General features: G+C 41.2%; 1 protein-coding gene across 1 annotated transcript in view; it reads left to right on the plus strand.

Moving 5' to 3' along the window:
- GABRA5 (gamma-aminobutyric acid type A receptor alpha5 subunit) overlaps positions 1–23,715 on the plus strand; it is a 53,737-nt gene extending 30,022 nt beyond the window's left edge. The window contains exons 7-10 of the mRNA XM_027642602.1: positions 13,700–13,843; positions 19,623–19,775; positions 21,045–21,256; positions 22,197–23,715. Of these exons, the coding sequence (XP_027498403.1) occupies positions 13,700–13,843; positions 19,623–19,775; positions 21,045–21,256; positions 22,197–22,499 (812 nt within the window). The 3' untranslated portion in view covers positions 22,500–23,715. The remainder of the gene's footprint in view (positions 1–13,699; positions 13,844–19,622; positions 19,776–21,044; positions 21,257–22,196) is intronic.
- Positions 23,716–25,182: the final 1,467 nt, after the last annotated feature.

The following is a 25,182-nucleotide window of genomic DNA, read 5'->3' on the forward strand; positions in this document are numbered from 1 at the left end:
CTTCAAAACAGAATCCTTCTAAACGGACTCTAATTCTCGATTAGTAAAATGTGATAAAGAATGTATCCAGCCTTTCAAAACCTGTGTGTAAGAGTCTTGTGTAAGAATACAATTAAACGAATAAGAAATAAAGACAAATGTTAATTTTAAGAGACTTTGAAAAGGAGGAATGGCTCTTTGGAAGGTTTTCATAGGTTGTTCCCAGGGACAGCTGGAACTGCAGTCTCATGTGTGGAGGCAGAGCTTTTCTGTTACTCATCTCTTCAGATGGTCAGAAAAGGCTCCTGAGTCTATTGCTGAGAGCAGAGAAAGGCAGCACAGCTTGTTGACTCTGCTGGGATGTGTTGTGTCTTTTTTAAGAAAGGACATATGGAGAGGATCATGGAGGGTCTCTGTGAAGTACTGAGCAGCAAAGTTCAAGGCTAAGTTGTGACTTTGCAATTTAAGGCAAAAGCCTCCTAATATAGAATGGATAGTTTTGGCGATGTTCTGTTCAGTCATGTAACATTTTCCTTTACATTTTCCTAAGGTTTATCACTGCTTTCTTAGACACCTCCATTGCAATGGACATTTCATGACTAAAATAAGGTGAAGTTATGTGAATACTAAAATAAATGTTTCTAAGAGACTCGATATATTTTTCTCCCTCTCCTAACCCCGTATTACCACCAGCTACTAACTACCACTTTAGTTGGAATACTTTTCCCCTAACTTTTAGCTGTTTAGAAGCTAGATCTCCAGAAACAATAAAGAGATGCTTGTGGCACCATCAGAAAGGCAGTCTAGACAACTAGCTTGAACCACCATTGTAGTTTTACTTAAGTGAGTAGTTTTAATAGCTAAGTAGTAAAGCACAGGCATCTAGCCTGAACTAGTTTTCCATTCAACCTTTAGAATGAATGGAGGAGGTGGAGACCACCTAATGGTATTGCTGTAATTTGCCTCTAGTTTCCTTGGAATTATGGACATGTGACATGTGTCATGGGACTGTGTTGTTTAAAAAATTAAATGTTATAGTGCAGAATAAACACAGTGATTTGGCTCACATCAAAAGCCTTGCATTGACAGCAAAGGCTTAGGGAATGGACAGGATGGATCTGTGACAATTTCAGATAGACAAATATGCCCCAGTTAGTTGTCTAGAATCCCTTTATGGCCACTGAAAGGAAGTCAGCACTTCTGCAGTTAGATTCATTAGAACTATTTTTGATACCAGCCTAAGGATGAGATGAATCATATTTTAGAAGTTCCTATTTTTCTGCACTGGTAGCTCAGAAGCAGATAAGTGTATGGTACCCTAGTTGGTGTAACTTAGATGTCTATTTTTCTCTGCATTGCTACCTCAGAAATACAAAACCATACTTTGTTCAGAAGAAACAGTCACTGCTGTAGATTAGTTAGGTGTTATATTATATTGGTGGTGAGCTTTTGTATCTCTCCTAGGGACTATTTTCACTATTTCTGCTGGAAGTCCCATTTTTTAAAGGAACTTAATGAGACAGTCAGTAGGAATCTTCACTATGGGGACAACTCTACCATTTCTGCAAGCATCTTTTATAAGCCAAACTTATAAAGGTTTCTTCTGCATTGAGTGCAGTGGGTTATAACAGTAGATACTTAAGCCTTTTTACAGGTGTTGCAACATAGCCTGAAGTCATTTCAGATATACATGTATAGCAAGATAGACTCTTGTAGTCCAGCATTTTGGGCAGTCAGTGCTGCCAATAGTTCCATCCTTGTATTGAGTCCCACAGTCAGGGTGGAGCAACGCAGCCCAGAACTCCCAAAGAACAGGATATTCATCAAGAGTGGTGCTTAAAAGAAAATATTCAAGTATTCCAGACATCTAAGAAGCTTTCTTAACAGGAATCTACTTCGAAATTAAAACATAGGGTTCTGGACCTGAACTGTGTGGTGTGGGTTTCTGCAGCAGTTGTTGTTGTGGGACTCCAGTCTGCGTCAGAACTTGCAAATGAGTATGACTGTAAAATCTCATTTGTCTGGTAGGTTTCCCATAGAAAGGATACTTTTTAGTATGACAAAAGGGAAAAGGGCCCTTTTTAAAAGCTCTTTAAAATGTTCACATAGTCAGTTTTTCTTTGCCCATTACAGTGTACAGTGACACGCATTCAGGACTTTCCAGAAAAGGCATGAGAAACCGTGCTAGTATACTCTTCAAGCATTTGCAGTTACTGTAGCTATTTAACTTTCCAAAGACTTTGTCATGTGTACATGGTTACTGTTTTCCAGCTAATTTAAAAAAATACATTAAAACAGCAGCATTCACTGTAGCCCACTCCCCTGGCTGAGTGATGGCTTACCTGCGGAATAGTGCCCAGCTCTGGGTCAGTCACCTCCTACACTGCTCACCCGTTTCTTAGAAGTCAGTGAGTTTTTCCCGCTTAGGTTCATAGTGGAAAAAGGGACTCAGAAAGAACAATTGCTTGCACAGGGCATTTGCCATGTGGTCCGAAAAAGCTGTTGTCTTCCACATCTATCTTGCAGCCAGCACTAAGCCCAGGCTGCAAACTCTGTCGACCTGCAGCAGCCGAGGGCTTGGCTCCCTACCAGCCCCTGCACAGGCAGCATTGTCCCTAATGAAGCCCATTTTTGTATCGTTAAGGACCTTCCTGGGGGTGCCAGTGGCAGCTTTTGTAGCAGCTGCAGAGAGCCCCTTGAGCAGCCACCACTGGAAGCCTACGTGCTGCCTGCCCTGGGAGCAGGCTCCTCATCACAAGATGGCCCACATACATCAAGCTTTTGGGGGTAGAAAAGGTCAACTGGTGGCGTTTTTGAGTGCAAGGAAAGAGCAGTTCAGGCAGGGGGAAGAGTTGGTGTGGAGTTTTCAGCAGTGGGGGTTTTGTCTCGTGAAAGAGGTCTAGACAGGACTGTGGTGGAGCGGCGTGGAGATCCAGGGTGCTTTGCTGATGGAACAAACATCGGCATGCATTTCCCACACTGGAGGTTTCAGCCTGAATTTAAAGTCTGCGCAACTTCCTGGTTACAGGACAGAAGTGATTGAATTTGAGTTGTCAGTAGTAGAAAATAACATGCTGAGACTCTGTGCTTAGTGTGCTTAAGCTTTCAGATGGCCCTTGAGTGCAAACCTGCAAAGGCATTGCTGGGCTCACAATGCCCCAAAAGGCAGCACCAGGGCTTATGGTTGCCAGCCATGGATCATGGGTTTATACCACTGGCAAATGGGATATTATTTGTAAATATGACAAGTGGCTGTCATATTTACAAACCTCACTGCTGTACAAGTGAGGTTTTTAATGTCTCATATTTTCTAAGGTGGCTGTTTTCATGGCTTGTAAGCGTTTCGTAAATGTTTCTGGAATCATTCTCATGATGCCAGTATGAGGTTGGAAGGTCTCTGCTGCCTGCATTTTGTAGGTGGGGATAAAGGAGGCAAAGAGCAATTACCGTCTCTTCTGAGCTAAGATAGAACGGTTCATTACTTGCTTTTATTGCCTCTGTCGTTATGGGTCCCTAGGTTCAATTAGAGTCTCCTAGTGCTACTGCAGTACATTAATGACAAAATTACTTGCCTGGGGTTTTGGGGGAGGAAAAAAGCTCCAAGACACTGCTCAAACTTGGATTTCAGTTTCTAGTCTGGCAGGTCCTTTATGACACCTCAGTCTCTGGTGGGCCAGCAAGTCCTTCCCCTGAATTGCACATTAGCCTCCTCTCCTACACAGAGAGCCAAGTTAGTCCAGGTTGTCATCTAGCACTGCTGCAGTCCCGGCCCAGCAAGTTTCTTCAAAGGAAATAGTTGTTTCATGTTGTCCCCCATGAAGAAACAGGACAGAAGGAGGAGTGGGAAGAGGGAAAGCCTGATAAGCCTTCTCTTTTTTTTCTCCTTCTCCACTGAAAGAGTCCTCACGGCCAGTCTCTGCTAGCAGCTAACCATTTTGCTGAAAACATCCCAGAGATAAATCTGTCAGCAAAGCTGGGATTCCTCCCTCCTAAATTTATATTTCCGTAAAGTAAATATATACAGCTGAGCTGATTGCTCTCACCCTCTTAGGGGAGAGAGGTAGATATTTTTAGGCTCAGGTTAATCTCCTCCTATTTTAGGAGGAGATTTACAGCTGATGGCTGTAAATAAGGAGATGTTTTATTTGTGCACAGAGAAGATGAGATCGTGAGCACCTTTGGATCTGGGTCTCCATGACTGGGAGAGGACAGTTCCCAAAGAGGGGGTGTGTGCCTGAGTATTGTAGCATAAAGCAGGCAAAATGGCAGTGCCTCTGGTCAGCAATAGCTCACCTCAGAGAGGCTCCTTGTATCCGTCACTGAGGTTGGGCAGTTTGAACTGATGGCCTCGGGAGATTTTATCCCCTTCTCTAAAATACAGGCCTGCACTGCGTTCCGTGGCAGGAGTCTATAATCCATCTTCTGAGTTTTAGATGACTGCACCTTTGGCGTAGGGAATAAGTTCTTGTGATTGCAATCTAGAAGCAGTATTAAAGTGTCTGAATAATAATATTTCAGCTTGCTACCTCTACATACCTATTGATTACACATTCTCACAGTGTTATTAATGTAGCAGTACTTCTGAGATTTGTAAATGTCTTCATTAAGGGACTGGGTTCAGAAACAAAAGTATATATATTCAGCTCTGCCAATAGTTCCAATCAGTCTCAGCTGTTTTCAGGCCATACTGATTTATAAGTGAGGGTGCTTTGAATGGTAAGCTCAGTAGATAACACTAACTATGATGTTTGAGTTCCTGATGCCACTCGAGTGGGTGGGAAGAATGTCTGTAGATTGCGGTGAGGTCACAATTTCATTCCGTGCTGCTAAGTGTGGCCAAAAATACTATGTTTGTGAAGGTACCTTCCACAACAACATCAAATATAGCATTTTCTAAAATTTTTCCACATTTCGCAAAAGAAGCTCCAGTGACACTCCTGAAGAGCTGGTCAAATTAGCTTTGCTGATACTAAGTGGCAGCTTGCAAACTGAGTGGACCACTGCAATCAAGATTGCTCAGAGAGTAAAGGTACTATGCAAAGTGAGTAATGGTGTCAGCCATACTTTGGAGGATACTTTTGTTTGCCTTGCAAAAAGTAAATTAAATTTCTTTACATCTTTCTCATGACCATGCCGTTTTTCCTAATGAAGCATTTAATATAACTGCCTAATATTCTGATTGTAAATTCGAAGTTCATTAAATGTTAGTACAGCACTCAAACTGGCCAACTGACTTGGAATTACCATATTCCTGGCCTGGTCAGAAACATCCCAGGATATTTTAAATATCATCCCAGCATATCCTACTGTTTTGTTGCTCTAGTCCTCTTACAGTGGATAGTTTGACACATTCCATATGAAAAGCAGTTGTGTAGTCACCATTAAATGGTGATGTAAAATCAATTCTCAGGCTAGTTCTAGATTGAGACAGCTACCACTAAACTTGAAAATAAAGCAAGAAGTTGTATTGTAAATACCGACTGCAGTGAGACGAAGAAACTGGACGAGACAAAAGAAGGAAGCTATAACCTGCCCCCTAACGTCAGCTCTCAGATGACAGCAAGGATTTTGGGAAGATGACCTGGTGCTGCTGGTACCTTGGAGCACTGAATGTGTAACAGCCCCCCGTTTAGTCACCCCTTTCTGTCAGCTCATGACAGGCATCCCGCAATGGCAGGTGGCAGAATTTAGTTGTCTACACCTACGTGTCTGTTTGCTGTTTGTTATGCTCCAGGCTGCCCTACGGAAAAACATTTTCTTTGCTGTTTTTTTTTTTTTTTTTCTTTTCTGAGTGAAGCCCTGCTATCCTGGGACACACCTCTCTATTTGGTGTGCCATGCCTGGTTTTTAATGTCTATATATCAGATTTCACAGCAAGCAGTCACTCCCAGTGATCGCAGTGCTTGGGAAATAGATGCACCCCTCTGATTGCTCCCCCATTGCCCTAGGGGCAAGCAGGATGCTCTCACCAGTGGTACTGCCTGCATGGTGGCAAATATGGGCACCTCGTTAAGAGGCATCCCTCAAACTGCCACACTGTCTTCACAATCATCCTTAGAAAACATTCTGTATTACTCTGCACAGCTCTTAGCTCAGTTCTCTTCTTAAATGATGGAATAGCGTCCTGTGAAGGGGCTACGTCTGACTGAATTATCAGGACAACTGTTCATTAGTATTTGTGTTACATGCATCATCAGTATGACTGTGATTTAGTGTACCAATAGTCAATTTATTGTATTAAAGCAGTCAGCAAACTTGCCTGTGCTGATTATGAATCACACCTCCAAAATCCCGAAGTAGCTTTCAGTCAAAAATTATAAGGATTTGGGTTTTTTTCCCCTTGGCTTTATATTTTTACCTTAAAGTCGGGTCATATTTAGACTTTTCTCTCATGAACTAGAACTTCTAAAATTGTGCAGGACCTTCCACCTGTTTCTTGCTTTGAAAAGCTTAAGAAAATGGATTTTGCAAAACTATGGGTCTCAGTGAATTTCACAGACATCTTCAGTTCTGTATGTTTCACCACCTTGTGGGTACAGTCTGTGCTTCCATTTAATTTCCAAGCCACAGACACTTCTATCATATTTATATTCCCACGTTTTCCTGAGGTGACTTATAAATTACATTCCGAAACAGAATCATTTTGATCTAACTTAGGGCTTTATTTCTTAGCAATGATCAGCAGAGTACATTAGTGTTGCTTAGTAGTGAAGTCTCTCGAGACCTGTCTGGCACATTTTTCAGAACATCCTATTCTATTCCCTGCGAATGTGACAAAAAGATCAAATAAAACTCTGTGTCAGGAAAACATATAAAATACTACTTTTGTTACCAAGTTTTATTTTTATTTTAAATTCAGGAAGGACAGAAATTATAATTTTAGTATGACTGAACTTCCAACTGCCCATTTCACAGCCAGTGGTGTCCTATAGTCTTTTGTCATCAGTTTTCATACAAGAATTGTTCCAAGTTCATGAATAATTTCCTCCTTGGATGTCCTCTGCTGTTGGATCTAGATGATATTGAGTCGTTCAAAAAAAGTTTCATTCTGACCATTTAACTTCTACTCACATCTGGAACACTGTGTCCCATTCTGAGCTTCCCAGTGGAAGAAAAATACAGACTGTGGAGAGAGTCCAGTGCAGGGCCACAACAATCACTTAAGGACCAGAGCATCTCTACTATGAGGAGAGACCAAGAGACCTGTGACTGTTCATCCTGGAGAAGGGAAGGCTCAGAGGGTCCTCATCCATCTGTATAAATATGGAAGGTGGGGGTTGGGAGGGTAGGGATGAAGAGCTGGGCTCTGCTCAGTGGTGCCCACTGGCAGAATAAGGGGCAGGGGGCATAAGTTAAAAAAGATTAAATTCCATCTGAACAGAAGGAAACATGCTTTTACTGTGAGGGTGATCAAACACTGGAACAGATTGGCTAGAAAGATTTGAATATCATGGAGATATTCGAAACCAGACTGGACATGGTTCTGGAAAACCTGTCTTTGGTGTCCCTGTCTGAGCAGGGTGTTGGACAGGATGATTTCCAGATATACCTGCCAGCCCCAACCATTCTATGACTCTTTGTTATGTGGATTTGTAGTCAACGTGTATTTGTACACATTACACATAATGCATGCTGTTTATTCCATATGCTGTAAACTCATGCCAGTTTAAATTATCAGTCTTAATTCTGATGATTTCAGGTCCCTAAAATAATTTCTACAACCCTAAAATTCTCTTAAGAACAGCAGAATTCATCAAACAGTCTTTATTTTAGGCTCTTAATTATTTAATATGTGAATACATTTATCCTAGTGTTTAAATTGCTATTTTACATTAAAAACTTGCTGTTATAAAAAGCTATTTCCCCCTACATCTAGATCATGCATATTTAGTACCACGTCTTATTATTTTTATATTTAAAATTACATTTTTACTAGATCTGTTTTCCACTTGTTGTCCCAATAGAGTGATCTCATTTGTACATTGATTCATTCTTATAAACTCAATTTAATGGGAAATTCCAATTACAGAGCTCAAATCTGGCCTGTTGACAGATGCTTTGTAATGGGCTACAAAGTATTTGTGCAAAAACCACAAGAAACCCAGCCTGACTCTTAGCATTCAAGCTGGTACATGATGGCTTAGTAGCAGTGCTGTTTTACTGCCTGCAGGAGTCTTTGAAAGGCTGTAAATCTGGATCACTGTTGAGTTATATAACAGCCTCTAAGTCAGTCAAATACATTAATGGTTAGATAAGATAGATATTTGTATGTGTATTCAGATTGCAATTAGAGTTTCTAAAAAAGCTGACAATTTATGCACATCTTTCCCAATCAACAGACTTTGACGGGGATTAGCAGTACTTCCAAGATTAGGCAGTCCGATGATCCTTGTGGCATGTACTAAATGTCATGATGATAAAGGCTTGGAATGTAACTGCACAATTGTAACGAATAAAATAGAAAACAAGTCAAAAGTCATCTTTCTACAGTATGTCTCTAAGTTAATTCAGCCTCCAACTAGCATAATTCTGAAAGAAAATTTTCAGCCATGGCTTGTGGATAAATGGTCTGTTTAATTGTGGAACAAAGCTCAAGTGTGCCAGGTGGGCACCCATACACACAGATCCCATGCTGTCCAGGTTGTCATAACTTAATTATGCAGACACTGCTTTATGGCTTCTGTGGGTTTAGGGGATGCTTTGGAGAGGGATTCTTTGTTCCTAAATTTTTTATGCCCTGTAATGCAGATATGAAAACCTATTGGCAGATATCAGTGGTGATTTTTTTTTCTGGATTATAGCTTAAAAAAATCAGTCCTAGAAATACATCCCACAGACTCGAAGTTTGAATTCATCCATCTACATTTAGGTTTATTTGACGTAAGGTGCAAAGAAACACTCTTCCCCCCCTTCCCCCCCCCCCCTTTTTTTTTTCTCCTGGAATTTATTCCAAATATGGAAGAAAGAAAGATGAGAAGGAAGGTGTCTGTCAGTAGCCACAGGTGCCACCACTGCCCTGTGCTGGGCGCAGTGGCAGGAGAAAACTCCCTGCTTGTGGGTTGCTTTTTGAATGGAAGATGCTACACTGCTCACACTGTTTGATTTGCAAATGAAAACAGGTCACTCCTCAATGCCGAGGCCAATGGCAGGGATTCTCCAGGTCTTACCAACTAACTGCTCTACTTTGCTAGACTTTTTCTTAATGTATATCTTCTCTTTGGCTGTGGTCACTCCTCTGTCCACTGTTCATATGCCCACTGGCATAAGAAAGAGCATGTCATGCTTTCCTTGCCAGACATACAGGAGCAGGAAGAGTGTGGGAGAGGAGCAAGGGACCTCTTTACCATTTTTATATTGTGCTGTGTGTGTTGGATGCTAGAATGCAGAAAAATAAATCTGCTCATCAATAAATAGATATGAGAAGAAATTACTTCTTTCATCATCCTGGTAGGTGATAAGCCTGTAGCAATTTATCAACTGTCCACTAGAAATAAATGTCTGTTGTCATTTTCTCACATTTAATAACATTATACTTCTCTGTAATTTTAGCTGTTCATCTCAACTGCTACCCTTTTTTCTCTTCTTTTTGAAAGAGTGAGCTTAGAAGAGAAAGGATAGTTTAACAAGGCTTCCTCCTTTCTTTGCCAAGCCAGCAAAATGATTATAAACACAAAATTAATTATTCAGATTCATTAATCCAGAAGATGCCCACTTGCCTAAAGTAGAATAAACACCAAGCAGTCTCACTTGGATGTTCAGTGGCTTTGAATTTGAGCTTGCTTTTACAACACTACCAGCATTATTGTCTCAGCTTGCTGTCCCAGAGCCACTACTACATTTTTCTATCACCCTCTGGGAGATGTCCTCACCCTGTGTGTCAGGTAGAGGAGATGAGGGCCATATTTCCTTATCATGAGTAAACCTTTCCTATAATTCTAGACAGCACAAGCTGAAGTTCTTTAGTCCTTCAGCAAGCATGGCTAGTAGGCAACCTACTGGAAGCTTTGTTTAAGTGGAAGGGGGTTTTTACACAATTTGATAGACAGTGAATAATACCATCTCTCCATTAGCATCTGTTCTACCCCAATAGGAAATTAACATTATTCTAGACTACACCAACACTTTCATCTTTCAATATGACTGGGCCTAATTATACTGCAGGGGTAATCAGCAGCAGAGCTGGAGCTTCTGGTTGTCGAGTTTGGGATAACTGGAGTTTGAGGCTTCTGGGAAGATATGGCAGAAGGTTTGCAGTAGGAAGACAAATACCTGCTAAAAGCAGGTTATCTCCCTTATCTAGATGACCAGAAAATATATAGTCTGTGGTGCAGCTGCCACACCAAGGTACATGGGATAGCTTTTTCCTGTCAGAACATGGCCTATAGTAAGAAAAGGAGGCACTAAGTCAAAAATCTGATATTAGAGCTTCTTAAAACATTTGCATGGAAGATAGATGAGGATCATGCCATATATGTGATCCATCACAATAGAATGTCTCTAGAATGGGGTAAATTCATGCTATTCCTAATGTGACAGACTTCTCTTGAGGAGGTAAAATCACTGCGGGTTGCATTGGTTTAGGTTGGGCTCTGCAGGAACACATCTGTTATCCTCTTGTGTCTTAAAGCCCTCTATATGCCCTTGCACAAGAATCTCTTCCAGCTGGGCTATTCTCCCTTCTCCCATAGATACTCTACTCCTGGCCAAGCAGTGGTGAAACTCTCTGTCTTGCAATAGTTATTTTTGTGTGAGAAAGAAGCTACAGGCTAGAGCCTTCCTCCCAGGCAGGGACTGGCCTCATCTTGTGCTCTTGCCTGCCTGAGTGCTATCTCTTCACACCAGCTGGCCTGGGATGGGTAACCTCCCTTCCCTGGCATAGTTTTGAAAGAAAACAGCCTCATGAAGTATTGCTTGAGCCTATCTGTGAGATCTGAATGGAGTTTTGGCACCTTCTGGCCTCTGTTTGAATTGCAGATTTTTTTTTTACAAGAGGAATTGCTGAGCTTTTCCAGACTAGGAGCCTCCAACCCTGTACTGGTTCATGCATTTCAATAATCAGTAAACCCTGCAATTTAAAGCAGAGGCACTGCTGGGAGGACCCTCCCAGGACAAATCCAATTATCCCAGTGGCTGTGATCATTGCAGAAACAGGGAACTGCTGAGGTGGAATACTTCTGGATCACCCCAGAAAAAACAAATTCAGTGCTGGAGGTTTTTGCATAGAAAGTAACATGGCTAAAAATCAAATTCTCTAACAATCCCAAATTTGCCTAAATAAATCCCACACTCACTGGAAATATCAGCACGTGAACAACATATACCAGACACGCATTTAAAAAAGGAGGCCTTTCTGCATTACATTTTTAAACGGACCCAACTCCTCCGACTTGCCTTCTCCAGATCTGGCTTTGAAATTATTTACAGCATGTTGTGAGCTTGTAATCATCTCTGAGATAAAGCATCTCAGCTCTAAAGGGAAACTGAAATTTTTGTGATGCAAATATTTTGAAATAGGGAAGCCATTCCTTCTTAGCCTTTCATAGCAGATCATGACATGTAATTACAGTAATTTTACTGCAGAGCTACAAATGCGAGCATAAGGAAGGCATGTGGGCAGTCCTGCATGGCTAACAAGGGATGAAGGACTTGTAGATCCTCAACTTCCAAACCCTGGACCAGCTCCAGCCCTGAACACAGCAACTGTCAGATATGTGACAAAAAAAGATTTCAACTCACCATTATCTTCCTAGTGACAGTAGTCCATATTTTTTTTCCTCAGCTTATCCACAGTGTAATTACCCACCCCCCACCTAGTTAGGAAATTGTGCCCTTTCTTCATCTGAATCTGCCTGGAACAATTTTTCAGACACCTTTTGTTATAGTACAAGAGATTTGTCCTGGTTTTAGATTTCTGTATGCAAGTATCTATACTCAGAGCTTGAGCCACATCTCAACTTCTTGTCAGTGAACTGAATAAGTTGAGCTGCTTAAGTTTCAAATCATGACTTATTTTCCAGTCCCTGGAGATATTTGTAACCCTCTTTTGAATTCTCTCCCTCTCTCTGTCCTCATTTTCTGAGGTGTGGATGAATAGCCATAAACAGTTAGACCAAAGGTGTATCTAGCCTAGTGTTCTGTCTCCCAGATATGGCACAGTAACATTAATAACAGTGTAAAAAGGTTCTGCTTTCTTCCCTGCTGCCTGGTCCAGCATTTGAGTGATGTGAAGCTCATTGTCCTACACACATGTGCTCTTAGCCTGAACCAGGATCACTTGCAGTTTTCTGCTTGACATTCCTTGTTGTATGGATCCAGGGATCACATTAGCATATTTCTTCCCCTTGCAGTGCCTCAGAAGCTCACGCTGACCCACTGTCTGTAAATTTTTTAAGTCCTCCATGGAGCTGCAGCTTTCCAAGACAGCTTACTAGCTCTAGCAAACAAAACACACTGTCTGATGGAGCCAGTACACATGATCCTTCAAGCTAACCTCCTGTCCTTATCTGGAAAGCCACCATGTATTGTCTCCTGAGCTAGGATACCAGTTTTTCCAGAAAGAAACATTCTGCACTTCCACATTAAAGAGTGCAGAAGGTGAGATATTAGTATTTGACTTCAGACCACTTCCAAGCCTACCTGCTTTTCACCTCATATTAGGAGAGTAAGCCTTTCCTGCTTTCCAGAGATTTTAGCTTGCAGGAATGTGACTTGCAAACTTTCAATGATAGAGCTGTTCTAAAAAGTGTGAGAGCTATTTGTAGTAAATAAAATACATTTAAATGTATAGTCAGCTCTTGGATTTTTTGAGACAATCAGCAGAGAAGGCTTAAAAACTAAAAGCAGCTTGACTGTCTTTCTAAAAGGAAACTGAGATTTCCTTATAGTACTCTAATCACTGTAGGTGTTAGGACATGAAAAGTTACGGCAGCATTATAGAGGAAGGAATGAGTTGGCAGTACTGCCACCACCTTTATTTCCTAGGACTTCTAAATGTACATGAGAGAAATCACATTCAAATCTCCAGGTGTGCAGGTGTTTCTACACCACCACCCATTTGCTCTGGTATGCACAGACCCCCTCCTGCCCCCCCATTCTTGCTGTCCTTCATGCATTCTCACCCCTGTATCCTGTGTCTGCTCTTCAGCATCACAGGCACAGGCAGACATATTCCAGCTCCCTTTATCTACAGCCATCATGCAAGACCTACCCCCTCACCCACAGGTATGTATTCCAAAATCAGCGCATATACACCAGACCCTGCACTTGCACCCTTGGAATGCATTTAGAATTTTATACTGGAGATGTGAAAAGACACACAGGGTCCCTGTTTTCCAGGCACTCAAGGTGCCTGAGTCTTTTTGAGGGGGAGCTTCAGCAAAATGCTTTTTGCAGCTTGCTGGGGTTTGGAAGCCACCAGCTAGGTGCGTATAGGTCTGAGCTGCTCTTTCCCAAATTGAGTGGTTGTGATAGATTATATTTATACCTCCACTGTTCCAGCCGTTCACAAACCATCCCACACACCTCTTATATTAGAAGGCTTCTACCTAATATTTTTTGAGCTGGGCATATGGGACCATGATTATATCATCTTTATTTGTTTTTCTCCATTCACTCTCACTCCTCCATTATTCTCTCTCCCTGATGATACCGTTTAAGGATCCACTAAAATATTACACAGTGGTTTTTACTCATCACCATCTTTTTTCCTCCTTTTTGGCAGATGCTTACCCCAATTCTGAAGTGATCTATGTGTGGACTAACAGCACCACAACGTCTGTGGTGGTGGCCGAAGATGGCTCACGACTTAACCAGTACCACCTGATGGGACAAACTGTAGGAACTGAAAACATCAGTACCAGTACAGGTATGGAGAATATTTCCATCCCATGGCTGCTAATAGATGGAGTGGGAGGGGAGATCCACAGGCTCTGGTTATTTTGCAACAAGGCTAGAGAAGTATGCGTGGGATGTGGAGCCTTAGGGAGATCCTGTGCAGGTTCATGGCCACTTAGCAGAGACACAAACACTGAGAGGATTATGTGCTGGCTCTTAGGTACATTGCAAGTCTGTTGCTAAAGATGCATCCAAGCCCTGCTATTTACAGGAGTGCCGGAGAAGCTGCATGCAGCTTCTTGGCGATCGCCTTTGCTGAGGCTGCCGGTGCTATTGCTGGCTTGTTTTCTCGGGGGAGGAACCACCCTGGGAGGCAAACACCACCCACGCATTTGATCCGTTTCAATCATCGCTTTAAAATGATTGCCTGATGAGACCGCGGGGGGGAGGGGAGGAGGAGGGAGGAAGGGAATAGAGGGTCAAGTGGGGGCTGTGGCTTGGCGTGGCTCTGCAGCGTGTCCAGGGGACCACGTGGCTGGAGAGGAGGTGCAAACCCCGAGGATCCCCATTCCCTCCGAGGCTGCAAGTGGAGGTGCCAGATGTGGCAGCATTAGGGAAGCAAAGAAGCTTTAATCCCAAGCCGGGCATCCACGTGAGCCATGCCCCCCTGCTTCTTAAGGCTCCCACGCAAGGGCAGCCCTGGGTGTGCACATTGGTGCCGGGGGAGGGGGGGTCACTCCCGAGGGGGTCGAGGCCGGGACAGAGATCACGTGCGCTCAGCAGGACGGGAGCTTAACCAGGTTACACAATGCACTCAACTGGAGAGCGTTAGTGGCATCCATCGGGGCAGGGAAGAGAGGGAATGAAATAGCCTGCTATGAAGGGAAGGTTGGGGAAAGGAGCAGCCTGTGACAACATGGCTGGGAGCAATTCCTGCAGGAAAAGCCCAACAGAGTCTGCTGCTGATAAATTGTATGCCTGGTGAAAAATGATGGGCAGAGTTGTAGAGGACAAAGTATAGATTGAATTAAGAACCTGTTAGTATCTGCAGGAAATGTAGGAGTTGTGAAAACAGGTACACATACACTTGCACACAAAGTTAGCTGGACCAAAACATGAAGATGCATAAATCTTTGTGCTCCATCTGGCAAAAAAAGAGGGAGCATCTGAGCTTGTCGCTTATGCTTCAAACAGGACACAAAGTAAGGGAAGGCTTGCCATGGGCAGCCACTAAACACAACTGCCATCTCCATCCTATAGACCTTCATCCCCTCCCTTGCACATTGCAGGAGACACAAAGCTGCTGCTAAAGCAAAGATACCTAAAGTCAAGAGAAGCATGTAGAGAGAGTGGTCACTTCTGCAGGAAAAGAATGAGTATGCTATCTCCCATGAAAGAGTAAAGACACTTTTTTCCTTACCAGTTCACCATCATAGCCGCGTTGTTTTCTGCAATGAATGGCAGCTCCCCTCTCGCCTTCATTGTTGCCAAGAAAAAGATCCAAAGGATGTACTGGAGCATCTCCTACAAGCTCGTCCTGCTCCTCAGAGCAAGAAAACCATCCAGCCCAGGCAGTGAGTGCTCCAGTGTGTCAGCTCCAGGCCACTTCCAGTTTGCCGCTTTGCCTGTGAAAGCTCCTTGTACTCCTCAGCCCAAGGAAACAAACATATCCCAAAGTTTCTGCACAGTAAACACCTCCCTCATGTATTTAAGATTTATGCTAATAAATGCTTGGTTTCCAACGTCAAGATTTTATATTAATGTCCTGGGTTACATCTGGGCTGGCTGGATTCTGATTGCAGGGTGGATCACAAAGAGCAGGACACAGATTGTAACCGGGGATTAGCAAAATACAAAAATCCGATTTTGCACAGGGAAAGCATCAGTCAGCGATGGATTTTCTGGACTTCATCAAGCTCGTGGGAGGCCAGTAATCAGCATTACTTACGAATGGCCGTTGAAAGCATTTCTTCCTTCTATTGAATTGTTGAATGTGGAAAAGAAAAACCAAAAAGCTGTTGCATAAATCCAAATGCTTGGATCATTTGTGGCTTTTATGACACACAAGTCAAACTACAGAGCTCTTGCCGTTGCATAGACAAAATGTTTGTGGATGTCATGGGTCATTTATGCTCTTCTTTCTAGTAGACTTTTTTTTAAATGGAAATGCCGGACCTGCACCAGTCCCTTGGGATTCTACTGATTTTGTAGGCAAGCTGCTAAGTTTGGCTAGCTTCTCAGAAAAACATATCGTGGCATTCCTAATTCATCAGCCAGTCTTGAAATTTGGAACATTTTAGCCATGCCACAGAAAACAGCTCTGACATGTGCCACCTGTTTGATTTTTTTGGCTGTTTGTTGTATTTTATGGGGTGGTTTTGTTGTTGGGTTTTTGGTTTGTGTTTTTTTTTTTTTTTTGTGCTAACGTCCCCAAATGTCATTCCACCAAAAGAGAAGATATTTGACTACTCACACTGCTTCCAACAGACCCAACATCTGTTATATCGTGGTGATACAAGTGCTGAAAACAATCAGATATGAGATTTGAGTCCAAGTGAATCTTGCTGCTTTCCACTAATGGTTGCCTAATCGTGTTCCCATACTCAGAATCTCTCATAGATAACTCAGGATCTGCAGTATTACAAAACAAAAGATAAACCCACTTCTTTTATATTCTGCCAGCTGGAACCTGAGCTCTGTAATATCCAAAGCCTAAATAATAAAAGAATCGTTCAACTCTTCACTTTGCCCCAAATAAATCTGATTTTTTCTGGAGATCAATCATTTTCCTGCATCACTATAAAAGGACACATGGATTTTTCATGGGCCAAAATGTTCTGGATGTCAGTGTAGTCAGGGAGGTGGTGTCACAGACCTAATTTCAGGATCCTGCTAGAACAGCCATTAATAGACCTGAGATATATCCAATAAACAAAAAAGACTGGGGTCTTGTCCAGCCTCATTAAAGTACTTGATTGAATCTCAGCATAATGGCAGTGGAAGAATGCATGTAAGATCCTGGAAAATTTGTAAGCACAATCTTCAGAACTCCCTCAACTAGATACTAAAAAAATACTGTAGCAGCTTTTAAAGCACAAAAAACCCCTTAAGACCAGCAGCAGTGTAGCATAGCTCTGTGAAGAAATGCAGTCATTCCTGCTCTAGGGCTTTTCATTAGTACTAGATTTGTTATAGTTTAATAACAATAGTTTGTTTTCTGCAATGTTGAGTGGACCCCATCAGGAAAAGGATTCTCTTTTAAGTGCTACATAAACCTATAACAAAAATTAGCTCTTGCTCAAGAAAGCTTATGGTCTAAGGATAAACAGTGGCCTTACAGAAGTAAAAGGGAGCTCTGCTGCTCCAACAGAGCCAGTATCTTGTTCTAAATGAACAAAGGCCAACTCAGACAGCTTTTAGCTTTACTTTAAGCAGTGGTCCCAGGGCATTAAAAACCAAGCTGTGGGGTTTTCTTAAGCTTCAAATCTGCTGGGGGAAGTATTCCCACTATAGGCATTTTTGAAAAGGATAGCATGGGAAATCAGAGAAGATATTAGCTGGAAGAAGAGCAAGTGCAAAATCAAAGTGCTATCATTTCAGTGGAGATGAGGGCTTTGATAGGTTAAAGAAAACGATAAGGTAAAAATCAGCTGTGGAGAGGCATCAACATGTAGGCATTTGTTTTCTGCATTTTAAAAAGGAAAAAAAGGGGTCCTGTACTGCTGCTAAACTGTGTAGATTTTTTTTATTATTATTCCAGCTCTGAAAGCATACTGTCAAAATCGATAATACATATCGTCACTCTGTTGCAAGCAGGCAAACTGTGACTCAAACACATCTCAGTGCAGTAGCAACTGAGAAACAGATTACAGGCACATAGACCCTGCTGACTCTTGTCATATTTTAGGGGTAATCCACAAACTAGATACTCCTAAATAAAGAGCAAGTGGGGTTCCTCCTGAGACCATTGCATGTTCAGCATCCCTGGTTCAAAATTACACTGAATGGAAGGGAGTTAGGTGATGCTTCACAGGGGTTTTCTCCCCAGTTTCACAGCATTCCTTGTCCTTCTCCATATCACTCTTCAGGGAACCATTTCACCAAAAAATCAAACTCCAGAGAAAGACATAAAGATTGAGACAGAATGTCAGTTAAGGTATTTCTGTGTTTTTTCCATCTTTCTGTCTAAAATCCTCAGCATGAACAAGGTCTGTAAAATGGATCCAGAATAGCAGAGCTCCTGAAGCATAACATATCAGTGCAGCTATACCTGCAAAAACCCTTTCACTGTAAACCTGTTCTCTGCTAATTAGCCATATTGTCACTTAGAAATAATCTGACAGATCTAATTACTTAGCAATGCTGGCCACAGCTCAACTCAGGCTATTCACTCAAGACAGAATCAGTCTGTTGTATATTTTCCTTTTGTGGCTGGTCTATAGAGACTAACAGTCAAGTCTTGCAACAGAGATTATGAATATATTTGTTTTGTTCTTGGAGGACAATATATATTTCAGAACAGCTATTACTATGATTAATCAGTACCCAACTGAATGATGCATGCTTTTAAATTAATTTTATATCAGTGTGAGTGGACAACTGTTAGGGCTTGAAGGGTTGTGTTGTTTTTTAGTCTTACATTTTGTTTTTACTCTTATTTTTCCTAGGCAAATAGTAGCATGCTTTTAGCTGCTTTAGGGCATACTTTAGGGCTTTGGGGAGCAGTTACCATCATGAATAGCCTGAAAAATGATGTGGTTTTCCAGGAACTGTCTGAAAGAACTGGGGACAGTAACCATCAGCAATAGCCTTCAGTAACAACTGTATGGTTTTCCAGGAACAGTCTGAAAGAGCAGGTTAAGTTTTGATTTTTTTCTGAAACATTAGGGAAGGTGACAGCTGGTCTGTTGATTTTGGAGTGCATTTTTTAGGCTTTAACTGAAATTCAGAGGAGCTGATAAAAGACAAATTAAGGCAATGCTGTGAATTTGGCATATAAAAAAGACATGGAATTTAGCACTGCTGTGGCACCTTTCAGTGAACTCTCCATTCAGGCAGTACAGTATTCATTGTACAGATGAACAAGACATGACACAATGTCTATCCAGAAACAGATTATTTTTCCAGGGGCTAAAGTGTACCAGATTCTAGGAAAACTGTATGCACTAGAGGGACTTTTTCTTTTTTTTTTTTTTTTTTGTCCTGGAGGAGCAATCTGAAGGGTTTGGGTACTCAGATCAGTAAGACATCCCAGAATTCATATGCAAAGTGGCAATTTTTGCAGCAGATACTGGGACAGGCAATGCCTAAAGTGTGGTGCAGAAGGTGTCCAGACACATTTTTATTCTTGAAAACTGATGGCTTGGCAGTAACAGTTGCCCTAATGAGGTTAAGTCCTGCTGCTAAATCAGGTTTCTAAGAGTAGAGAGCCTTAGTTGTTACTACGGTATGAGAGTTTGTCAGAATGGGTCAAAAACAGGCAGGGCTGAGGCAGTGCCAGCAAGCCAGATTTTTTAAGCCTGTGGACACCACAGCATTCTAGGTGCATAGGAGGACTGCAGCTTTTCAGCGTAGTAGAAGCAGTCAGTCATTGTCTTCTGCTTCTGGGGAGTGAATATGAAGACTATGAGGATTTAGCAGCACCTCTGTCTCAAGTCTTGGTTTTCCATAGTGCAGAAATCCAGACATTTTTCATGCAATTAAGAATGGCTGAGTGGTATCCTTAAACGGGGGGTTGTAGCTGGCCTCCTTAAGTCCCTGATTGGTAAACTTTCTTTGTTTTACCCACATGCACATTTTTCTCCTTCTAGGTGAATATACTATTATGACAGCCCATTTTCATCTGAAAAGAAAAATTGGTTATTTTGTCATCCAAACATACCTTCCTTGCATTATGACTGTGATCTTATCACAAGTGTCGTTTTGGCTAAACAGAGAATCTGTCCCTGCTAGGACTGTCTTTGGTGAGTATCCCCCTCTCTCCTAGAACACAGATAGGATTGGTATAGCTTGTGGAAGTGATTTGCTGTAACAAAACCACAGTTCACTAATGTTTATTTCTGCTTGAGATGTTGCAGATGTTTCCTCATTCTCTTCCAGTTCAAACTCAAAATACATTTAAAAACACTGTCAGGGATTTTTTCCAGAAAGTTATGGCAGAAATTGGTCAAGAATCAATTACATGAAAGTTAAGGACAGAAGACGGAAGAATCAGATTGGTGTGATTTGTGCTGGGTTTTTTCCACTTGGGTAAAATACTGGATGGTTTAGAACAAAAAGACATACAGATTATCATATTTAGTATATACTCTAGCTAAGCATTTGAAACAGATTTCACTTCAAGACATTTTATCTCTGTTGTAGGATGTTTATCTGGGAAAACCATGCAGAGGTTAATTAGTGACAATTATCTCTATTGCCATCAAACAAATTAATACGAATTTGCATTTAGAAAATGTATATTTACTAAAGAAATTGTTATGGAGAAAACCTTTGCAGTGTCATTAATTTACTTGTTTTATCACTAGAAGATTGCAGAAAATAAGCACTCTCTTAAGTGAAGGTTGATGAAATAGAAAATTTTCACTAGATGAAAAATGAGGGGAGTAGGAACAGTTTATTACATAAAACTTTGTTCACCTGTCCTTAAAGAAGTAATTTTTTTATACAAACCTACTGAAATCAGTTGGCAGCTTTCATCAAACATCAGTTCAGCAAGCTGTATGGGGAGAATACAGGTAACAGCATCCCTTTCCTGACCTAGGGTACCCATTCTAGATTTACAAAGGTGTGACTGAGAGTTGAATTTTGTACTCTTGGGGAAATCTTCCCACAGATGAAAGTAGTGGCATCTTTGTCAATTACTGGCCTATTGGAAAGGAGGAGCTATGGTCAGGGAAACCAATAACAGTCAACAATTTCATTCCTGCAATCTCTGTGTAAGAAAACAAACTAAGTAATCTCACTTTATTCTGACTGTTAAAAACACTGGGCTTGTGTTACCCTAAAAATACTTATTTAAATACACTATAGCTAGAGGTAACCAGAAGCCCACAGGATTAAATATTTAAGGGTAGAGGCTCTCATTTTTTTTTAACTTCTTCAGACCACAGCGATTGACTTCTTGTGGGCTTCTTAGGTATCTTCCATTGGGACCTGCTCATAGCTCATCAGTGATCCCATAGAGCTTAGGAAACTGATCTCTGCCTCTTTTATTTTTTCCTTCTTTGCAGGAGTAACAACAGTCCTCACCATGACCACCTTAAGTATCAGTGCCCGTAACTCTTTGCCAAAAGTGGCCTACGCTACTGCAATGGACTGGTTTATAGCTGTTTGCTATGCCTTTGTATTTTCTGCATTGATTGAATTTGCAACAGTCAATTATTTCACCAAGAGGAGCTGGGCATGGGATGGCAAAAAAGCCCAGGAAGCTGCAAAAATCAAGGTGCTTAACTCAGATTTTTTAAATACCTAAAATAAAAAGCAGGTACTCAACATAGTTCAAATAACTGAACAGTCAGTTTTCAGGTTCTTCATGAAAAAGTTAAACTACCTCATGACATACTTTCACCTCCCTATAGAGGAAAATTTGCAAGGAAATATGACACCTTCTCTTCATGGAGATAGACTACTAATCTCTATCATCTATATGAAGAGGACTTTTTACAGAAGGATATTGGGCACTGAGTCCATGTGGCATGGGATTTCAGCGACCAGACTTCTGATAATAGCAGATTTATAATATGAAATATATCTCTGCAGAGCCCTCCCTCTGTGCTCTCCTAAATAAATGGCAAAGCTCAATTGATCTCCATGAGCTGGGGCTCCACCACAGTATCCCCACCAAAAAAGGGACAAAAGAGCTGTTCTGTGAAAAGACAAACCGTTGAATTTCATGCTGAAATGAAACCTTTGGAATAGGACTGACTCTTAGTAAATCATCTCCTAGAGAGAGCTTGTACCCACAGGCATCCCAGAAGAGCCATACAAAGAGACAAGCTGGCAAAGGCAGTGAGCCCTTCCCCACACTCTTTGCTGCAGCCAGGGAAGTGAGATTCACGTCTTGTCAGCTGCCCATGGGGCAGCAACCTCTGCAGGTGCAGGACTGCATCGCCCTGAAAAAAGGAGCTGCTAATGCACGTGCCAGGTGGGATGCAGGTCCAGCCAGTCAGTCTCAGCTTACTCTGATGTCAGGGAAAGTTTCACCTGACTAAAGGGCTACAAAATCAAGGCAAAACCATCTGTTTGGTAGTCAAAGTCAGAATAGCCAACAGGCTCTTATTAGCATGATTGATTATGGTGCTTAGCTTTTTCGGTTAATATCTTGAGAACATATTTCCACTTTCTGTTCATGTGGTCTAAAATATTTCTTCTTTACACTGCAGAAAAAAGAGCGCAACTTGTTGGGAAATAAATCAACTAATACTTACACAACTGGGAAGATGACCCCTGCACCAAACATGCCAAAGGACTCAGCCCCATCTGTCATCTCAAACACTACTTCTGCTCCAGTGAAGTCTGCAGAAGAAAAGCCTGCTGAAAGCAAAAAGACTTACAACAGCATCAGTAAGATTGACAAAATGTCACGGATAATTTTTCCAGTGCTGTTTGGAACTTTTAACTTAGTTTACTGGGCTACATATTTGAATAGGGAGCCTGTAATTAAAGGTGCCAATTCTCCAAAATAAACTGAAGTACTCTGACGCCACATGTGAGCCATACTTACAAAGCAGATGCTACCAAGGAAAATTTGAGATCCAGATGACTTTCTACACATTTGGGCAATATTCTTCAGGAAGTTTTTTGCATGTTTAATAATATGTACAAATAATATTGCCTTGATTGTTTCTACATGTAACCTCAGATGTTTTGGAGACGATTATATTACTTACAGCAATTGATCTTTATAAAAGATCAGAAGACATTGAACATGGCTTCTTTGCTGCTGAGTATCTTGCATTGATAGTTTACAAATAAAATAAGTTATATTTTTTAACTGTTCAAGTGTACTACATATCGTGGTTTTTATACTTCAGATGTACAGTCATTCAAATATAAGCTTAACCTATATTTTACAGAAGAGCTCTACTGTTGTCATCTGATAAGTTACTGAGTAACGCCAGTTGTAAATGTGCCAAATTATTAAGTGTAGGGCTATGTTTGAGCACCTTTACAGGCAGTGCATTGCTCCACAGATAAAACTGCTCAGCCCAATTTTCATTGGAAGTTAAAAACAATGCCATAAATTCTAATGGGACTATGCAGATTTTCACTGCTTGAGACTCTAGCTTGCACTGAAATAACATAGGGAGCAGGATGCTACTTGTGTAAATAAAGTGGTGGAATCTTGCACTTAAATGAAAAAGTTTGTTTGGATTTTGCATTCCAAGAAATTTTGTCTAACGATTCTCAGTATTTATTCCAAAAATTAAGAGTTATATTGCATGAAATTAACATAGATTAGGAACATACTTGTGCAAATAAAACTTTTAAGAAACAGCAGTAGACATTTTTATCAGGGTAAAGAAAATGATGTTTGGACATTTTCCCCAGAAGAAGATTGTGTTATATTAGCAGAGATTATGCTGCAGTAATTATTACTTATTTCCCACAGCAAAAACCAGTCAGCCAACACTAAGGGGTGTAATCAGAAAAAAAGATGTACTTCACGACAGCAAGGTGTTTCAGTGACAATATTGGCAGAAAGGTCTTTGTACTGTCCATCTGAAACTTTTCTATAAAAAGCCTTGCTGCTGACAATGTGTTTTGCTTTCACGATGAATGAGAAAATGCAGTCTGAGTTTTCAGCTCTTTCCTCCTTGGCATCCTTTAATTGTTCCAGAAGCTTTTGTATTTAAATCTTAATGTTTAAATAAAAAATGCATTCAACATTTGATTGCAAAATGTCGTTCTTATAGTGGTTATCTTTTTAGAAAGACCAAAATGTCACACCACAGGAGCTGAAGAATTAACTGGAAAGCACACATGCATGCACTTGTGCACACATATCACATAACATGTTTAAATGACATGTTCACGTGACACATCGTCCCTGTTACCCAGAAAGGAACATGTCTTGAGTGAAGACAGTGGATCGAATTATTTCAGAATTAGGTTCTATCTTGCTATGGAGCATCACCCTTGTGATCTTTTTGGGACAGAGAGGAGAGTTTGTGCTTCACTTTGAAATGAGGGTCTGATCTGGGTCTAGGTAGCTGTCTGGGCTTCTTATGTGTGTTCTCTTCAACTCTTTCATTCCCAAACATTTTCATTGCCAAGAAAAAATCTCATACATCTATTCCTTTTTGAAGCTTTTTGTTTGATGCTGTGGAATGAGAAATTTGCAAATTCTCAGTGGCAATGGAGAAGCCATGGGATTGGGCAGATGACTGTATACTGATAAAGAGGAGAAAGGCAGGAACATGCACATCTATTCAGTGCTATCCTGAGCCAAGGTGAGGATGTTTTCTTGAAAAATCTCTGTTTTCATGTAGGCTTCCCATGTGTCTTTGAGCAGCTGCAGACTTCCTTGTTCATCATCCCTTTGGGGGGAATCCCTTTGGCCCTTTGGGGATCAAAAATAGTGAAAAATTTCAGTGCCTACTGGGAGGCAAAACTTTATATAAAGTCCCATGACTATTTCTTGAGATGAGAAACTCAGAGAATTTCATGACTGAGTTTCACGAATGAGAAACTCAGAGCCATCCTAACAGCATCTTCTCCTGGGCAATTTGTCTGCCCCAGAGGGTTTCTGTGCTTTATTTGCTTACACCCAAGTCTGACTCATACTCTGTATGGCTCAGTAGGATTTTCTGGTCTCTGTTGCAGGACTCGGTGCCAGGACCTCTAACTCTGATCTATTTTACTTACATGGAAAGTCTCACCTTCAACGAGTACAGATCTACCTGCAAACAGCAGAGTAGTATGGCTGCAGGATCAGGTCATTTGCTTTATTCTAGTATACAATTTGTTGGTGTTTAGTGGTCATATAGAGGACCTGATGTGCCAAAGACATATGGCACCACAGGCACTCTGTACAAAAATCACTTCCAGTTGCATTGACTGTCTCTTTCTATGTTTGAAGGTAAAGGTGGAAAATAATGATTAGAGCTCATTCTGTTAATGTGGACTTGCTAAATGAGGTTGAAGTTTCCTAATCCTTGCTGAGAACTGAAATGATAGAAGAAGAAGAAGAAGCCACCTTGCAATGTGTGCTTGTGCAGGAACATTAGATGTTGTCCCATAGTTTGGAAGATGCTTCAATAAACCGACAGATTCCAGACTGGAATACTTAAATGCCACTGCCTCGCATTGCACAATACCTAAAAATTTAAATCTCTCCACAGTCAGTGAACTGTTTGTGTGGGAGAC

This window comes from Corapipo altera, unplaced genomic scaffold (assembly GCF_003945725.1).
Source record: "Corapipo altera isolate COAL_440 unplaced genomic scaffold, ASM394572v1 0, whole genome shotgun sequence".
NCBI classification, from domain to species: Eukaryota; Metazoa; Chordata; class Aves; order Passeriformes; family Pipridae; genus Corapipo; species Corapipo altera.